Source organism: Saccostrea cucullata, unplaced genomic scaffold (assembly GCF_032062105.1).
Source record: "Saccostrea cucullata isolate Sc308-1 unplaced genomic scaffold, CSIRO_AGI_Scuc_v1 ctg20, whole genome shotgun sequence".
Lineage (NCBI taxonomy): Eukaryota > Metazoa > Mollusca > Bivalvia > Ostreida > Ostreidae > Saccostrea > Saccostrea cuccullata.
This window is the reverse complement of record NW_026936980.1, coordinates 702,452-722,147: the sequence shown is the minus strand read 5'-3', so window position 1 is coordinate 722,147 and position 19,696 is coordinate 702,452. Positions and strand designations below refer to the sequence as shown.

Genomic DNA, 19,696 nt, shown 5'->3' with positions numbered 1-19,696 from the left:
TCCGGACCGTTTCTCAGAAACTATTGGATGGATTTGTCTGAAAATTTATACACTTATTATTCACCATATGAAGGTGTGCACCTGGGATTTTCATCATGATTGGATGATTTTTCTGCATTTTACAGGCATTTTTTCTTTTTTCTTTTGTGATTTTGTTTGGCTCATAACTAGAAAACTATTAGACTTACAATCATCAAACTTGGACAATTTATGCATCTTGGGTAGACGGTGTGTCACGACCTATTTCAAGGTCACTGTGACCTTTAATTTAAGTGATTTTTTTTAAAAAAAAACAGTCTTTAAAATTTTAAATTTCATAATCCTAAAAAATGTTAAAATATAGTTGTATCCTTATTAAAAAATGCTAAATGAAGTAAAAACTTATTTTTTCATCATATACTTTACAGCAGATTCTGTAACAAATGTTAATGATTTGAGAGGAATTCAGTTTGTCCCATGGGCATAATTATCAAGCACTGGTCAAGGAGAATTTTTGATAGCAGAAATGTGCATGTCAAATTAGAGAGAATTAATGAGTTCATTGTCGGGAGTTAACTGGCAAGAGAAGAGCATCTCTAGATCTGATCTGATGCAGTGTTATCTTAATTTATCTCTTGGGAGTTGGGCAAAAAGAAATGGCCTTATAGTTGCTTGTGTTAATTAAGAGTTCTTGATGGCTGTAGTTCAGATAAAGATCTTTCAATGGATGTAATGTAATTAAAACAAATTGATGTTTTAGTGTATGATTGAAACTTAATTAGTATTGTATAATATAATTAAAATTAATTATACATGTGTTCATTGAAAAAAAAATTACATTTCAATTTTTATATATTTGCAACAAATTACAGTCATGTCTCACTTAGAATTTTATAGTCTAAAGAATAATTAATTTTTGATTTTTTTTAATTAGACTGTAGCATTTCCATTATTTCATAAAATATGCAATAAACAATTTAAAGCTGCAGATGGATATTTGTTAAGCTCTAACACAGCCAGTTTAATTAGAATTATATATGATGTATTATTTGTTTTAATTAATCCCTACACTGTAAGTCTTTTAGAGATGTATGTACAATATTTTAAACATAATAAGAAATGGAAATTAGATCATTGAAATCTGTGTCAATCTGTTAATCAAGGTTACTTGATTTTCTTGCACCCTAACCAATTTATGATTATTGAACAATATTTGATGGGCGTATCATGCTGTGGCGGGGCACTTTATTAGACAATAGTAAACACCTCTTACTAGATCCATAAAATATTTCTGAATTGGCACCTACTCTGAAAAACCCAGCGGGGGTATTTGTCCCTATTGGACAGTTCTAGTCTACTTTTATAATATATTTATACCCCCCGCAAACGAAGTTTAGGGGGGGTATATTGGAATCACCATGTCCGTCTGTCTGTCTGTCTGTAGACGAGATTTTGTCCGGACGATTTCTCAAAAACTATTGGAAGGATTTGTCTGAAAATTTATACACATATTATTCTCCATATGAAGGTGTGCACCTGCTATTTTCATCTTGATTGGATCATTATTTTGAATTTTACAGGTGTTTTTTCATTTTTATTTTGTGGTCTTGTGCAGACCGTTTCTCACAAACTATTGCAAGGATTTATCTGAAAATTTGCACGCTTATTATTCACCATATGAAGGTGTGCATCTGGAATTTTCAACTTTATTTGTTTATTTTTCTGCATTTTACAGGTTTTACTTTTTATTTAAATTAACTTGTTCATTTTGGGCTCATTTATAAGGTTTGAGAGATAGAATCTAGAATATCTGTACAAAAATGTGAACTAGTACAGCTTAAAACAACTCATTAAAACTAAAAAAAGAAACATCATCAAGTGTTTAAAACAGTTTTTACATTACATAGAAGATAATGTAAATTCATTTGTCTCTTGGGAATAATGACTGGACATGCATCCATTTAATGATAAGTTAATGAATTTGGTCTTGGAGGTTGTTAAGGCATATCTCTTATCAAGCTTGTGTGTGTTATCAAATCTCCAGGGAATAAGGCACAAGAATTAAAGATCTCTCTTCTCTTATTCTCTTAATTGTAATTTATTGTCTGTCAAAGCACTTCATTACTGGATGACCAGCTTTTTATTTTCAAAATGAATTTGATATAAAGTTATCAAGATTAATTTGATTTTGTATAATGATTTTTTTTTTCAACAGTTAGTTTGCAGAGTGTCATGACACATAATTGCAATATATTTCTTTAATGCAGAAATAAAAGAAAATGTTACGATTGAATTACAATGTATAGGTATTGATGTTTCATTTGGTTGCACTTTTGTTTCACTCATTAAGAATTGAATGAGCACTTATATTTTACTGTAAATTTTTATAAGTAAATAGTGAACACCTCTAGATCCATAAAGTATTTTTGAATTGGCACCTTCTCTGAAAAATCCAGCGGGGGGTATTTGTCCCTATTGGACAGTTCTAGTTATAATTCTTACAATGCTTGTTTTATCTTCATTTCGGTTTTGAAGGCCGATCACATTCATGTCAATGTTTTAAAGTAAACAAAATGGAAACATGCCTCAAATTGCATGTCCATTTAAAAAACATCTTCAGTGGCAGGGGGCCTAGGTGGTCCCTAGACCCCGCCTTACTATTTGTCATTTCAGAATGTTGGCAGCTCTGGTATTGGATAGATACATCTTTGGTAAAAATATAAAGCTTGTTCTAGGCTGCGTTCTATATTTTCTGGAAGAAAAACTGCTTGAAAATAAGCGGTTTTATACAGAATATGCTAAAATGGCGGGAAAACGTGATTTGTATGATGTAATATTTAAAAAATAATGACATTTTGATCAAAATGAAAATGACCAATAAAGGTCGCATAATGGCAGTACAAATTAAAGCTATATATAAAGTAAAATTAAGATATCCATTTTAAGGGGCCAATTAAGACACTTACCAGACATCGCTCTTTAATTTTAAACAAATTTATTGTTAATGAAAAATAAAATCAAAACGTTTTTAACCGCATAGTAAAAAGAAACTACATACGTAACAGACAACTTCAAGTTGATCAAGTTAAGTTAGGACTAAGCACAACAAGAAGCATGTGTATGACCTAGTTTCGATGTTGACATGTGTGCGGTAAAATTTCTTTATTAAAATATGGATTACATTCACTATTTAGTAAAGATAAACCACTACAATTAAACAGATTATAAAAAAGGTTAAACATAAATAATTATTGTTTCGTACTTTGAATATTTTTTTCTCAAGTTTGTTCAGGGCTAGTGGTTAAAGGGTCAGGGCTAGTAAAAATTTGCCAGAGTAGCCCGACTGGTCTAGTATTCTAAAAGCTTAATGTCAAACCTTGAAAGATAAATATTATTTAAGTGGTTCTTTGAATTTATTTCTTTTTTAAGATTTTTTTAAGTTAAAATATGACATTAAATATCATAAAGAGAATACTATAATAACCGCCCCCCTTTTTGCAATTTTCTAAGTGCCCAGGGCGGTTAATAGGGATTATACGGTAATTTATATATTATGGATAATCCTTGCACTATTGTAAAAAATATGGGTAATGTAGTGATTATTTTTTGACATCGTATGGGGAGGCAATGTGGATTTTCCACCATGTCCTCTTATGACCAGCTGTATTTAATGTTGTAGGGGAAGGCAATGTGGATTTTCCACCATGACCTCTTATGATGAGCTGTATTTGATGTAGGGTAGGCAATGTGGATTTTCCACCATGTCCTCTTATGATGAGCTGTATTTAATGTTGTAGGGGAAGGCAATGTGGATTTTCCACCATGTCCTCTTATGACCAGCTGTATTTAATGTTGTAGGGGAAGGCAATGTGGATTTTCCACCATGACCTCTTATGATGAGCTGTATTTGTTGTAGGGTAGGCAATGTGGATTTTCCACCATGTCCTCTTATGATGAGCTGTATTTGATGTTGTAGGGTAGGCAATGTGGATTTTCCACCATGTCCTCTTATGATGAGCTTTATTTGTTGTAGGGTAGGCAATGTGGATTTTCCATCATGTCCTCTTATGATGAGCTGTATTTAATGTTGTAGGGGAAGGCAATGTGGATTTTCCACCATGACCTCTTATGATGAGCTTTATTTGTTGTAGGGTAGGCAATGTGGGTTTTCCACCATGTCCTCTTATGATGAGCTGTATTTAATGTTGTAGGGGAAGGCAATGTGGATTTTCCACCATGTCCTCTTATGATGAGCTTTATTTGTTGTAGGATAGGCAATGTGGGTTTTCCATCATGTCCTCTTATGATGAGCTGTATTTAATGTTGTAGGGGAAGGCAATGTGGATTTTCCATCATGTCCTCTTATGACCAGCTGTATTTAATGTTGTAGGGGAAGGCAATGTGGATTTTCCACCATGTCCTCTTATGATTAGCTTTATTTGTTGTAGGGTAGGCATTGTGGGTTTTCCACCATGTCCTCTTATGATGAGCTGTATTTAATGTTGTAGGGGAAGGCAATGTGGATTTTCCACCATGTCCTCTTATGATGAGCTGTATTTAATGTTGTAGGGGACGGCAATGTGGATTTTCAACCATGTCCTCTTATGACCAGCTGTATTTAATGTTGTAGGGGAAGGCAATGTGGATTTTCAACCATGTCCTCTTATGATGAGCTGTATTCAATGTTGTAGGGAAGGCAATGTGGATTTTCCATCATGTCCTCTTATGATGAGCTGTATTTAATGTTGTAGGGGAAGGCAATGTGGATTTTCCATCATGTCCTCTTATGACCAGCTGTATTTAATGTTGTAGGGGAAGGTAATGTGGATTTTCCATCATGTCCTCTTATGACCAGCTGTATTTAATGTTGTAGGGGAAGGCAATGTGGATTTTCCATCATGTCCTCTTATGACCAGCTGTATTTAATGTTGTAGGGGAAGGCAATGTGGATTTTCCATCATGTCCTCTTATGACCAGCTGTATTTAATGTTGTAGGGGAAGGCAATGTGGATTTTCCATCATGTCCTCTTATGACCAGCTGTATTTGATGTTGTAGGGGAAGGCAGTGTGGATTTTCCACCATGACCTCTTATGACCAGCTGTATTTGATGTTGTAGGGGAAGGCAGTGTGGCTTTTCCATCATGTCCTCTTATGATGAGCTGTATTTAATGTTGTAGGGTAGGCAATGTGGATTTTCCACCATGTCCTCTTATGATGAGCTGTATTTAATGTTGTAGGGGAAGGCAATGTGGATTTTCCATCATGTCCTCTTATGATGAGCTGTATTTAATGTTGTAGGGGAAGGCAATGTGGATTTTCCACCATGTCCTCTTATGATGAGCTGTATTTAATGTTGTAGGGGAAGGCAATGTGGATTTTCCATCATGTCCTCTTATGACCAGCTGTATTTAATGTTGTAGGGGAAGGCAATGTGGATTTTCCACCATGTCCTCTTATGATGAGCTTTATTTGTTGTAGGGTAGGCAATGTGGATTTTCCACCATGACCTCTTATGATGAGCTGTATTTAATGTTGTAGGGGAAGGCAATGTGAATTTTCCATCATGTCCTCTTATGACCAGCTGTATTTAATGTTGTAGGGGAAGGCAATGTGGATTTTCCACCATGTCCTCTTATGATGAGCTTTATTTGTTGTAGGGTAGGCAATGTGGATTTTCCACCATGACCTCTTATGATGAGCTGTATTTAATGTTGTAGGGGAAGGCAATGTGGATTTTCCATCATGTCCTCTTATGACCAGCTGTATGTAATGTTGTAGGGGAAGGCAATGTGGATTTTCCATCATGTCCTCTTATGACCAGCTGTATTTAATGTTGTAGGGGAAGGCAATGTGGATTTTCCACCATGTCCTCTTATGATGAGCTTTATTTGTTGTAGGGTAGGCAATGTGGATTTTCCACCATGTCCTCTTATGATGAGCTGTTAAAACAAGTGGAGAGCCTGAAGGCGGAGAATTCTCACCTGAGACAGGAGCTGAATGAGTCGACGAGTCACCCGGAGTCTGCCGCGTCTGTCGACGTGTTTGTGGGGCTGGACGGGGATTCCGATATCGATGTAATCTACGATGGGGAGGATGGAATTCACGTGTTTCAGCAGGGAGGAGGGGGGGAGGCCCGCGACCACATAGATGAAGGTGGGTGAATTCTCATGTTTTACTGATTGGATTTTAAACATAGATTGGGTTTTATTTTTATTTTGGATCCAGATTTTTAAAAAAAATCTTATAAAAAAGTTTTTAGAAGACTGCTTGTTTTACTTTACTTCAATACATAACGTTTACTGATTATGAGACATTTGTTTACACTAACGAAGTATGCATGTGTATATTTTACCAGTCATAGCCCCACATGATATTCCTGTAAAGGCTTAACTCTACACAGAGTTATCCTTCTTCCTTGATCATTTTATAAGCAACTTTTACTGTTGTGTGGTATATTTTTAAATTAACCTAAAACTAAAGTGAGTTGAAATATTATTCGTCTCCCTTTATGAAATTGAAATCAATAAAAAAAAAACTTGTATAAGTTTTAAACCTCGACCAGAAAAAGGTAACCATTGGGCCACCCTTAAAAAATTGTTTGTTTGGAATTGCCGCCTGAAGGGTTTCAGACTAAGGAGGGAGGGAGGGAAATAATTTTTTTTTCTTGAATTGAAGATAAATTTTAATTTCTTTTATAAAAATCTTAACAGTAAACAGTAAATAGTTACATTTTCTGACTTTTAACAAAAGTATCTACCATCAACAAAAACCCCCTAATTTTACATATATCTGACACTATATTTCAGTGTTTTGTATGGTGTATATGATACATGTAATGGGCAAAAAAATAATAAAAGAAATTGATTAAATAAAAAAAAAAATCTTCCTACTTTTGGTCAATAAATTTTTTTCAGGAGGGGGCATTTCAATGAGGCGGGAGGCAATTCCAATCAAACTATAATTTTATTTTGGCCTTGGAGAAAGAAATCTACCACAAGTAGTGCTAGTACTATCACATTTGTGTATTCTCATCAGGTAACTCCTAGTCACTGAATGTACTATTGCCCAGTCATTCAGTAGTGTTACTGTGTAACAGACAAGATTTGATTTGGAACATTGACACATCTAGTATTTGTTGTATGTACATTGTTGTGAAGATGTCTGATAGGGTAAATTTTAGATGGAGATGAGCCACATCTTAAATGGGTTTATATACAACCACTGTAGTTATGAACAGGGTTTCATTTTTGGTTCAATTTGAAAACTTCCAGGATTTTGGTGTCAGGCTTTTACTTTTTTTCTTCCATTAAAACGCATATTCATGTTTGAGACTGCTGAAAAATTTTAGTGTTCTCATTGGTAAGGAAAAAAGTTGATCTGTTGATCTACATACTAGTATATGATGTTAATTTAAATCTTTAATTTGCACTTAAACTAAAATAACCTTGATATAACATGTTGAACTTGAAGGCATTTCAACATGTTTTTAGAAACCCATTTCTTTTCTTATTCCCTGTTGATTTTTACGAGAACTTGACATAATGAATGAAGTTTCCTCCCAAAATAATTGGCACCTATTGGAGGGTTTGTGTGTTAGACACGATGTCTGATGTGTGTTATGTAATAAGGCTTCTTCTTTAGCTGGCTTCTGCAGCTGTCTGCAGTGTGTGCAGTGACTGTAGCTATAGTTATATTGTGTGTGTGAGTTAGTGTGTAGGACTCAGCTACTCCAATCAATAGAGATGACTCAGACCTCAGCCTCCATACAGTGACAAAGTGTAATATTGAAAAACACTGACAAGTTCATCACAATCTCTCGATGTCCAGGAATATTGGAAAAATTTTATTTTAAATCGTACAGATGTGGTCTTGTTTATTAATGATTAATACCTGGAATAGGAAGTCTCACTAATCAGTGATTATTTTATGGTATCAAAGAGAGGCAGTGAGGGATATATCTCATGTTCCAGACAGTTTTGTTTTCTACTGTACAAAACCAAAGGAATTCCAGTGCAGCTTTTTTGTGAGAGAATGCTGGTGAATGTGCTGTACAGGATTTCCTATCTATAAATCAAAGGAGTTTATGGGAATGGCAGGTGAAAAGCTCACTACAGCTGTGTTTAATTTGGTGAAGTTAGTTGGGGGGTTACAGTAATGGAGGATCACTTATACCTGAGCCCCGAGGATTTAGAGGAGGGGGACCTAGTGATAGGAGAGGACTCATCGTCCAGTCACGACTCCTCCAGCCAGGCGAGTGATGACGGCGAGGATCTAAACGATGACGTGAACGAGGAGGAGGCAGAAGATGATAGCGATGAAGGTAGAGACGTACAGAGAGTCGCCATCAGGCAGCGTGTAGATACTTCATAATCAGTCTGTTACTCATTACATCAGTGGCTGATGGTTTTGTTTGTCTTTTTTTGTTCTGTAGAATTATTAGAGATCTGAGAAATTCACATATTCACATCGTGGCTCAGTTCCATAGTTAAGTTTGAACCGAGAATGTTCATATGATATTCAGTCAAAGAATCTTCTGAAAATTTAATGAGCTGAATCAGTATACAAATGAGTGAGTGTTTAATACTTGGTACAATGTATATGTTTAACAAATTTGTGTCAAAGTGAAGTTGAAATTTTCAGAGCCTAGGAGAATTGAATTATTGATCAGAATCTTAACAGTACAATCCAGTGATCTGCTGTAGTGATATCATTATAAGGTCTGGAGAGAGAGACAGACACAGGGGGTAATTAGATGGTGATTAGAGCGTGTTGTTTTGTGGTAATCTAAACTGTGTGGTGAAGCTGAGAACAATAAAAGAGTGTGTAGTATATACAGATCTGGGGGATTGAATGTCGGACAGCAGCCTCAGCATCACCCCAGCATCCCAGATAAACAAGCAATATTGTCCAACAGACACTTAGACAGATTGTCTGGGGGGATGCCCAACAACACTATAGAGTTATACATTACTTCTAATTGATATGTATTGACTAAATTATTGATTCAATTTTTGCCTAATTATTTTTTTTTTCTTCAAAATAAATGACTCATGAAACTGTCAGTACATTATTTATGAGAACATTACAATTCATTGATAAAACAGGAAACAAAATACTGATAGTTTTCGTGTCTCCCTTGACTAGACATGTACAATTCATGTATGTTAAACATAGAATTAATCTGATAAAACAGACATGTATGTTTAAAGTAGAATTGATCTGATTTTCAGAAGAAGACATTTCCCCCAATGACATAGGTCCACATAAGTCATTTAACATCCCCGTCACAGCCAGTGTACAGAATGGTCACCAGACAAACAAACAGACCAGTACAGATGTCCTCAGTAAACTACAGGAACTCTACACTGAAAGGTCAGATTATCAATAACCATACACCAATATTAAATGAACCACTTAATGGCTAAGGAGGCATGACTAAGTAAAGGGTAGGAGAGAGTTATACGCCAAACATTAGCTCTGAGAAGCTATTTACTGACTAAGAATAATACAATAGTTTTAGCTCACCTGAGCTGCAGGCTCAAGTGAGCTTTTCTGATCAAAATTTGTCCGTCGTTGTCGTCGTAAACTTTTCACATTTTCATCTTCTTTTCAAGAACCACTAGGCCAATTTCAACCAAACTTGCTACAAGGTATCCTTGGGTACAGGAGATTCAAGTTTGTTCAAATGAAGGGCCACGCCCTTTTCCAAGGGGAGATAATTATGAATTAGAGAAAAATTAATGGCATTTTAAAAAAAATCTTCCCAAGAACCACAGGGCCAGGAAAGATGAAACTGTTGTGGAATCATCCTCAGGTAATGTAGATTCAATTTTTTTCAAATCATGACCCCTAGGGGTAGGGTGGGGCCAAAATGGCCGATCAAAGTTTTACATAAGAATATATAGGAAAAATCTGTAAAAAATCTTCTTCTCAAGAACCACTGGGCCAAGAAAGATGAAACTCATGTGGAATCATCCTCAGGTAATGTAGATTCAAGTTTGTTCAAATCATGACCCCCGGGGGTAGGGTGGGGTCAAAATGGCCGATCAAATTTTTACATAGGAATATATAGGAAAAATCTATAAAAATCTTTTCCTCAAGAATCACTGGGCCAGGAAAGATGAAACTCATGTGGAATCATCCTCAGGTAATGTAGATTCAAGTTTGTTCAATTCATGACCCCCAGGGGTAGGGTGGGGCCAAAATGGCCGATCAAAGTTTTACATAGGAATATATAGGAAAAATCTTTTAAAATCTTCTTTTCAAGTACTTCAAAGCCATGATTAGTAATATTTATATGGAATCATCCTCAGGTAGTGTAGATTCAATTTTGTTCAAATCATGATCCCCTCGGGGGTTAAAATTCACACACACCCCCTCCCCCCCCCCCCCGTAAACTTTCAGTTCTGATCTGATATGTGCTTTTTCCTAGCCGATGTGCTCAGGTGAGTGCTGTGGCCACTGGGCCTCTTGTTTTTGTAACCATGATTTAGTAATTTTTTAGCTGTGTATGTCATACATGTTTTGACACACTTATAAGTTATTTATTGTTTAATTTCTATAGATCTGCTATATTGACCTACATTGAGGAGGAAGACAGACAGAGGAAATGGTACATCTCCCAGCTAGACAACGTACGGCAGAGACTGGAGAAGATCCCTCATACAGACGGGGTATGTTGGGTTAATGGGGGCGTGTAACTGAATATCTAGTAGTAGAGCAGATTTCAAAACATTTCAGATAGGGAAATCACAAGATCAATATCTGATTTAAAAAAAACCTGAATTGGAATTGTAAGTAGGTGAGGGTAAAGATTCCTGAAATTATCACGAGCTTTGAAGAGAAGCACTTAAATTCAAAAGGAAACCTTGCCAGACATCTTTGTCTTACTTGACAAATCATCCATGCTTAAAATCAATTGTACAATTGAAAAGTCTGTTCTGTATAATGTGGTATGATTAAGACTGTTGATGTTTGTATTGATGATGTTTTCCTGTGAACTTTGATTACAGTATCCCAAAGACAAAGAGTTGATGCGACGTAAGATAGAATATGAAGGTAAACAGATCCAGGAGATGTTTCTACAGAACCTGGGGACAGCCGAGCAAATCTCCCAGAGACAGGAAGTCCGTCTGTCACGAATTAGCTCCATAGAGACCGAAATGCTGGAACTCCAAAAAACAAAGAAACTCAAGGTACTAGAGGCTTCACATAGATTGGCTACTTGTATTAGACAATTATTATACCCCCTGCTTGAAAAGTAAGTATATAGTAATAGGTATGTCCGTCCGTTTGTCTGTCTGTTACGCTTTGGAGTACCCATCTCATATCCGCTGAATGAAATTTGATGAGATTTTCACAGAATTTTAATTACATAATGCCATTGTGCACCTCCCTTTTTACTTTTTAGTTGGACACATAGTTTGGGTTTCCCGTAGCTAAACATGGACACTGCTATTATATTCATATGGGAGGTGGGGGGTATTATTTAGTGATCTCATTGCTCACAGTACCTAGTTTCAGTTATACCTCATATAAACTGTGCAGCTTGAATTGGTACAAATATTTCGGAAGGTGTTAAAGAAAATTAGACCACTGTTTCCAAACTCACTAATTAATGTACATACCATTTTGTGTGCAATGTTACAGTGCTTGGAAGCAAAAAAGTACACATTTTGTTCCCCATTTACATTGGTTGTATTTTTGGTAAGAATTGAATCTAGACTTTTGATTGCAGTAAGTTTCAAGTAGGTACAGTTTATGGTGAGTGTTGCTCAGCTGCATATTATAATTTTTAACAATGTTTAAATCTTTACAAGGATTTTTAATGAGGTTAAATTTAGTTATTGAAATTGTGAAAATTGCGGCCACAGTGGTTTTCCAATCTTATGAGGAGAAAAGTAATTTAGAAGATTGGTTAAGAAAAGGAACCCTTAGTGATAAGGTGAATGAACCCTAGAGCTACACTTCGTGATGAAAACATATCCCAATGTAGACACCAGCATGGCTGGATTACACATTACAGTAAAAATTGTTTTGACAAGTTGTGTCTTCAGCTATTTTGTAACACACTCAGAATGTGTTACCAGGTATACAACAGTAATGTTCAGTCTTTTTTTGCAGCTATTAGTGGTGTATATCCTCAGATATATTCTATGAAGAATCTGGCCATTGCATTGCAAAGGGAGATAATGCTTACAAATTTCATTTGACAATGTTATAAATATATTTATAAATATAAGTGATATTGCATCCCATATGGATACATGAATTTATGTACATTTAAGAGTAATACGTAATATCGCGAGTACCTAGCAGTTATCTAACTTACTACCGCTCTTTTGCGGGAGAGTCGAGAAAGCTCTAAATCTCACAAGATTTCTGGGGCACATGACATTGTTTACAGTAGTGACAATCAAATGATTCAAAATTTTATGCGGAAAATACAATGTATTTCCAAGTATTGAACTCCAAATAGTAGATTGTCAAACAAGGAAAATTTAGAATATTTTATCAGCTTTAAAATGTGATAATTTTCAATGAAAATTTAATGAGAAGAGTCTGCTCAGTTAAAAATATCTTTAAAAATGTAACATTTTAGGATTAGCGCCTCTCAAAAATTGATTAGGCTGGTTCAGCGATTGTTTAGCAAGGTATTACACCCGAAATTTTTACGTATCTGTCCTTATTAATTGTACAATGATCGATCTTGCTGATTCTTGAATTGTATTCAATAGCACATTTGCCCCCATCCAACAGACCTACTTCATCACGAAAGAGTTCAGCTAAGTTAAGTAATCGCGATATCAAGTATAATTATCAGTGATTTTTCTACACTCAATTTAGGTCCGAATATCGGCCCTTTCCCCTCTCAAAAATTACCGATTTTTTCCCAATTTTGAACTGCTTTTTTCCCAAAATCAAAACGTATTGTTTTGATTATATTGAATTTTTAATGTATGACTTATCTAAAATTGAACGCTATTATTTTTGGTCATTCGGACGCTTAAAATAATATTGAAACACAGCAGTTTATTTGTGTGTTTGCAAGACTTGGATTTAAACACATCGATCATGTGGATGTCAAACTTTGTGTGTCAATACATCGTAAGAAATTTAATATGCATGTGAATCTGTTAAATATAGCTTTATTTGTAAATTGCAAGGACTAATAGTTCTACAACAAGCTTCCTTGATTTCACGAAAATTAAACTGTTTCTTCGTCCTGTATATACATGTACTAGCATTGCAGAGAAATACAGCAATACATGCTTGTAAATCGTGTCAAGATTATTCCATCTCCAATGCAAGCAATATTGAGAAATCGGGAATGATTTTTTCTCAATTAAGTCTACCATTATGGCAAAAAAATGGAATATAGGACAATCAACAATCAACGGAACAAAAATGAAAGAAAATGAAAAATGTAGAACTGTATCCATTTTGTTGAAAAATTTTGTAGCAAATAAATTTAATAAATGATGTAACATTTACTTATATATTTAATTTTACTTGTCAATATGAAGGTTAATTACAATCTTATTGTTTTTCCCAATTTGACACAAATGTCGACAATTTTTCCCAATTGAAAAGGCCCAGGCCCCTTTTAAAAATTGTAGAAAAATCACTGTAATTATGTTCCCCAAACGAAGTTTGGGAACATATTGTTTTTACTTTTTTTCTGAATTTTCTTCTCCGGTACTTTTTTTGTCCGCGAGTGTTCTCGTAAACTACTCATCCGATGTAGGTGAAACCTTTTTAGGGTCACTAGGTATGTTATGTAGATGTGCGGAACGAAGGTCATTTTGCGCGCACGTGCGTGCATGTGCGCACACGTGTAACGCGTGAAATAACCAATATGATAGATATAGCCGTAACCTTTTAAATTTTTGATGAAATGCCTTGAAACTCATAATATAAGGATATAATAGTAGTATAGACATGACGACGTGGTCAAAATAGCAAGATCTTACGCGCATGCACGTGCGCTTCGTTCCGATTGGTTGAAACAAAAGTCTTTATATCTTTTTTGTTTTCTGACAAAATCCTTTGAAATTTTGAACATCGTCGTACATTATGAAGATCTACAGCATGGTATATAAGAATAATCATGAACGCACGCACATGCACGTTAGCTGCAATCTGATTGGCTAAAAGTTTAAATGCCTAAAACTTTCTTAGTTCTCAATAATACAGGGTGAAATTTCGAATATGAGTAGATATAATGCATGCCTACATTATTCTACCATCAAAAGTAAATGCAAGGACGTCATGCACATGCGCGCACACACAATGCGTTAAACGACAGTATACTTAAGTCTTTTGATGTTCATGCAGAATTAAGAACTTATAAATGTAAAGACATGTAACATACTGAAGCAGATCTTTTTACCCTTGACCTTGATACTTAGGTCAAGGTCACTATTAACCTGAATAAAATGTTGATATTAGCTATTTACCAGAATGACATTGACCTATAAACTTGAAATCGACCTTAACCTTTGACCTTAACCCAAGGGTAGAAAGACCCCCCCCCTCACACAAAGTAGACAATCACTGTAAAGCTCAAAGTACACCTCGGACCCACATAACATTTCAAGGAAACTGCAGAAAAGAGCTCGAAGAAAGAGTATTAAAATATTTGATGTGAGTTTCCAAAGTATAAAGAAATTATTAATTTCATTAATTACAAATCCTGTCGTGTTTGAAATTAAAGTACAGATGAACAAAGTTGGTATATAAGCCTAATATGTTTACATGTATTTATTCGGATGTCGTTAATAGCATTCAATTCTACTGATTTGAAACAATATTTTAATACCAAGCATCCTTTGTTTATTTAACCTTTGAAATTTAATTGATTTTTTTTTAGAATTACGCAATCCCCAGAAATTCAAAATCAATTTACATGTACGCTCCTTCGTAAAAAAAAAATTATCAGGTAGACTATTTGCATTCATGAAAAATATATTAATAAGAAGGTCTTAAAGAATATTGGTCACATTAGCTGATACGAATGTCTTTATAAATATCTATTGTAAACCCCAGAAAGTAGCCTCCTGTGCATTGGAAAAAATGAATAGTTCCGGTCAAAAACCTTTACATGTATATATTTATTTACATAGTATATAAAAATTACTAGGCACAGGTACGAGGGTTGTCAAAATGACCAGAGAGGAAATATATCTAAAAAAATCTGAACAGATTAAAGGAAAATCCCTTTTCTATGTATGGAACTAAAATTGACTAAGTTCATTTTGATTGGTTAGCTATCGGCGTGATATCCTTAGTCGACTTTAACACTGCCTTGTCGTAGGAATAAAACCAACTTTGAGCCCGAGATTAAAATCAGTAGAGAATTTAAATGTGAATAGGTATTTCAAAAAATGATATATATTTGAAATGTGGTAACTTTATATCTGTAATTTTTTCTATTATTCGCGGGATAGAAAGATGTAACCTTAACCAACATGCCATGATCATCTTGCATATGCATGTACATGTACGTGTGCGCCAAAGCAAAACGTTAAATGATATATAGTTGATATCATTGTAACTTTTATATCTTTAAATGAAATCCTTAAAACCTTAGTATATTTATAAAAGGTGTTACAGGAAAAGCTATGGCACGAAAAGGGACATGGGGAGCGTTTGGGGAACATCTGTAACGGTCCCCGTTACAATTAGCCCTAGTTATAAATAACTGTGAGAAAATACACTTGTACAAAGTAGCCATTACCACACAACAGATATTAAACTACAATTTGTAAAAGTTTTAGGGATATTCTTTATATGGAGTATAGACAACACTCTTGTAAACTATGAAAGTGTTCTATGCATGTGAGAATTCACTCAAATGGGTACAAGCATGTGTGACATACATGTATTCTTGGTATGCCCATTAATAGATTTTATCAATTTCATTGAATTATTATATAAAATGCTTGTGATTGTATTTAAATTCTTCTTTTATTGCTGTTTCCTTTGACTAAGGTTTGTTTTCTGCTTTACTTTAGGTTGGTGGGGAGAAGGAAGTGAGTGGCATACTTTATCAGGAGGAGAGTGTGGGGGTTAATATAGCCTCCCTGTATCACGGGGCGTGGCCCCTCAGCACCAACACTAAAGGTACGGTATACTTATCAGATCAGTTTATTTAATTAACCATGTGACAGTGACCTACACTCTGCTACTATAACATTATATTTAGATCGCCTGCTCCACCTCTTACAAATCCTTGACCTGTTATAGATTACTAACTAGAGATTGATTGATTGATTGTATGTGTCTTATTGTATTGTATTGCATATATCTCCATTTAGAATAATTTATTTGTTGACTGTTTCAATGTATAAAATGAACACATGAATTGTAAGCTATCAGTATAGCCTATCTATAAAAAGTTAAATTATGCTTTTCTAAATTGCCTTATATTAAGTCAATCAGAACTCCTTGAAAGGTCACCAGCATCTCAAAAATGCCACTTACTGTATAGAGTTCTGTAGTTTCATTTGTTATTCATGGAGATCAATCTAAAGTTAGTGTAACCAATGTGTCCTACTTTTCTTCTAAAAATTTACTAATGGTATTTTGGTACGAAAATAGTTTGCCAATTGTGAAACATTAATGGTTTTTTAGCTCACCTCAACGAAGTTGGGGGAGCTTATGTAATACCCTCGGTGTCGGCGTCGGCGTCCCAGGTTAAGTTTTTTGGAGCAGTTTTCTTTTTAAGTACTTCTATGTCCTATATTGATTAGACATGCATGGAAGATGCTTCTAGTGTGTTTCATTGTACCAGCATACCTGTTTACTCTTACGATTTCGCCGTATTTTTTACGGATTTTTAGTCTAAAATACGTCTCACGTTTTGCCATTATGAAAATACGGAAATCAGAAATAAGTTAGTTTGGAATTTAACAGTTAGTTTTCGTTATGATCTGATGTAGATTTACTCTATTTATCGCTAAATAAGAGAAAGATTTCAAACACATAAGCGATGTCAGGTTGCCAAAACGCTGTGGTATTCTTAAATGACAAAGACCTTGTTGTTAAACCATGTTTTTTGTAATCAGAAAAGCAGTTTTTCTCTTTTAATATATGTAAAATTGATGGAAAATGAAATCTTACTGGCAAATGCCAAATCTCACGGACAAATCTAAAGAAAAATACTGAGAGACAACGTTATGGGTAAACAGGTCTGTACCAGTCAAAGTTTCAGATGCTGCAATTTCAGCAGAGGAATGACCAGGTTAATGTTTTTGGAGCAGGTTAACATTTTTGGTGCACTTTTTGGTGTAGGTCTCATTTCCAAGGAATTATAAAGCCTATGTTGACCAAACTTGCATGGATGATACATCTAAGGATGCACACTACCGGGCTTGCTTCGGATGCTGAATCTGACCTACATTTTCCGGTTGAGTGAACAGGTTAAAGTTTTTGGTGCAGATTTCATTTCCAAGTAACTATAAGCCCTATGTTGACCAAACTTGCATGGATGATACATCTAAGGATGCATACTACCAGGCTTGCTTCGGACGTTGAATCTGACCTACATTTTCCGGTTGAGTAAACAGGTTAAATTTTTTGGTGCAGGTTTCATTTCCAAGTAACTATAAGCCCTATGTTGACCAAACTTGCGTGGATGATACATCTAAGGATGCATACTACCAGGCTTGCTTCGGATGCTTAATCTGACCTACGTTTTCCGGTTGAGTAAACAGGTTAAAGGTTTTGGTGCAGGTCTCATTTCTAATATACTATGAGCCCTATAATGACTTAACTTGCATGGATGATAGGTCTAAAGATGCATACTACCAGGCTTGCTTCAGATGCTGAATCTGACCTACATTTTCTGCTTGAGTAAACAGGTTAAAGTTTATGGTGCAGATTTCATTTCCAAGTAACTATGAGTTCTTTAATGACCAAACTTGCATGGACGATACATCTTAGGATGCACACTAATGGACTTGCTTCGGATGCTGAATTCAACATACATTTTTCAGATAATGGACCAGGTAAAAGTTATGGTTACAGGTCTATTACCAAAAAGCTATAAGGCTTATATAACATTGTGTAAACCAAACTTGCACAAATGATGCATCAAAGGATGAAAACTCTCAAATTTGCTTCAGATGCTGGATTTTAATTACATTTTCATGAAGAACTAGTTTGAATTTTTTATATAGGTCTATTTCAAAGTATCAAATCACAATTGCATGAATATTTTCATTTTTGGAATGTACACTTTTTGTTGGTTAATTGTGTGACTTTGCCTTATTTAAAGACAACATTCGTTGAGGTGAGCTCTGTAATCTCTGATTACCTATGTTTTTTTTATAGAAAAATAGTTTGCCAATTGTGAAAATTTTATTCAACTTTTATAGTAAATATGAAGATGATGAATACTAGTATTTATCACTCTTGCAACTACTTAGTGTTGTCAAATATGACTCTGAACCCTTTTGTATATAAATTTATGGACAATGTAAATTCCTGAATGAAGGGTATCCACAAAGTCCACAAAGCTAATGATTCCACTACATTTTAGTAATAATTACTGATTCATACAATGATCCATGAATATCAGATCCAGTGAAGTTGCAGGGCTCAAAATAATTGTTGGCCCACAGGTCTAGGGCTAGTAAATTTTATATATTGCATTATAGACTGAACATGTCCTAGGGAGCAGTGATTATTTTATGCACATCAATTCTCAGTTTTCTAGTTCACTAGAAAGGTTTGTGCGTCTATTTGCATGCAAACACTATAGAGTAAAACATGTTTATAACAAAGGGCCATGCAGGCACATGCAAGTTTGATTCATTATAAACATAATTCATTATATCTATCAAGATAGCAATACCATTTTAAACCACAGGGTATAAAACTAACTTCACTGTAAGCGTGATTTAATTATAAACATGTTCCCTATCATCATGTTTCACTGTACTAGGCACAGAGGTTGCTTCTGACCAGAGAATAACAACCTTGGTCATTTGGACAAGGTCAAGGCTAGGTCACTGGATATTAAGTGGAAATTTCTTGTTCATATTATAATTTTGTAATGAAATAACTTGCAAAGGTCTTACTTGCCTTCAGGTTTGTTTGTGATCATAGAATATGCCATGAAGCTGAACAAAGGTCATTTAAATAAGGTTAAGGTCATAGTGTTCAGAATTAGCATTCTAATTCTTGGGCTGTGGAAGATGATATTTTTTCGTTGTTTATACGCACACACAGGTTAGTCAGATACGTGTTACCATCTTCAACCAATACATCTCAACCAGATTTAGGCCATGGGAATTAGCTGTTTAATTTTTTATATGAACAGAGAGAGTTCTTAAAGCTGCTTTTAACTTCATCCCTTAGGAATGTTTAAGTTTTAGAATTGTTTGTGTTGATCTAGAGCTCTGAAAATTCTAAAATCCAGGAGTTAAAAATACTTTGCCAATCTGACATATGTTTTATAATTTCTTGGTAATCAGATGGCAGATGCAGAGGTAAATTAACACAAAAACTTAGAAACATGGCTTTGGAAATCTCCCAGAATAATCTGGGTTGACTTGAGAAGTGAGTGTTTAGTTGGTTGAGATAGAGGGGGGAATCTTTGAAGTGAAGGACCCACTAATGAATCCACAGGAGGAGAAATTACAGGTGTCAGGGGGGACTTCGTGTTTCACTGCCTGATACAGGAGCTGGGCTTACAGGCTCAGTTTGTGT

General features: G+C 35.0%; 1 protein-coding gene across 2 annotated transcripts in view; it reads left to right on the top strand.

The window, feature by feature from the left end:
• The window catches only part of LOC134246996 (adenomatous polyposis coli protein-like), a 39,247-nt gene that overhangs the window by 5,862 nt on the left and 13,689 nt on the right, over positions 1 to 19,696 (top strand). Inside the window, exons 2-6 of one of the 2 annotated variants that reach the window (XM_062729346.1) lie at positions 5,883 to 6,133; positions 9,211 to 9,352; positions 10,545 to 10,653; positions 10,993 to 11,175; positions 15,997 to 16,105. In XM_062729346.1, coding sequence (XP_062585330.1) covers positions 5,902 to 6,133; positions 9,211 to 9,352; positions 10,545 to 10,653; positions 10,993 to 11,175; positions 15,997 to 16,105 — 775 coding nt within the window. In that variant the 5' untranslated portion in view covers positions 5,883 to 5,901. Of the gene's footprint in view, positions 1 to 5,882; positions 6,134 to 7,540; positions 8,301 to 9,210; positions 9,353 to 10,544; positions 10,654 to 10,992; positions 11,176 to 15,996; positions 16,106 to 19,696 lie in introns of those variants that run through there. The other variant, XM_062729348.1, reaches the window with a different exon arrangement.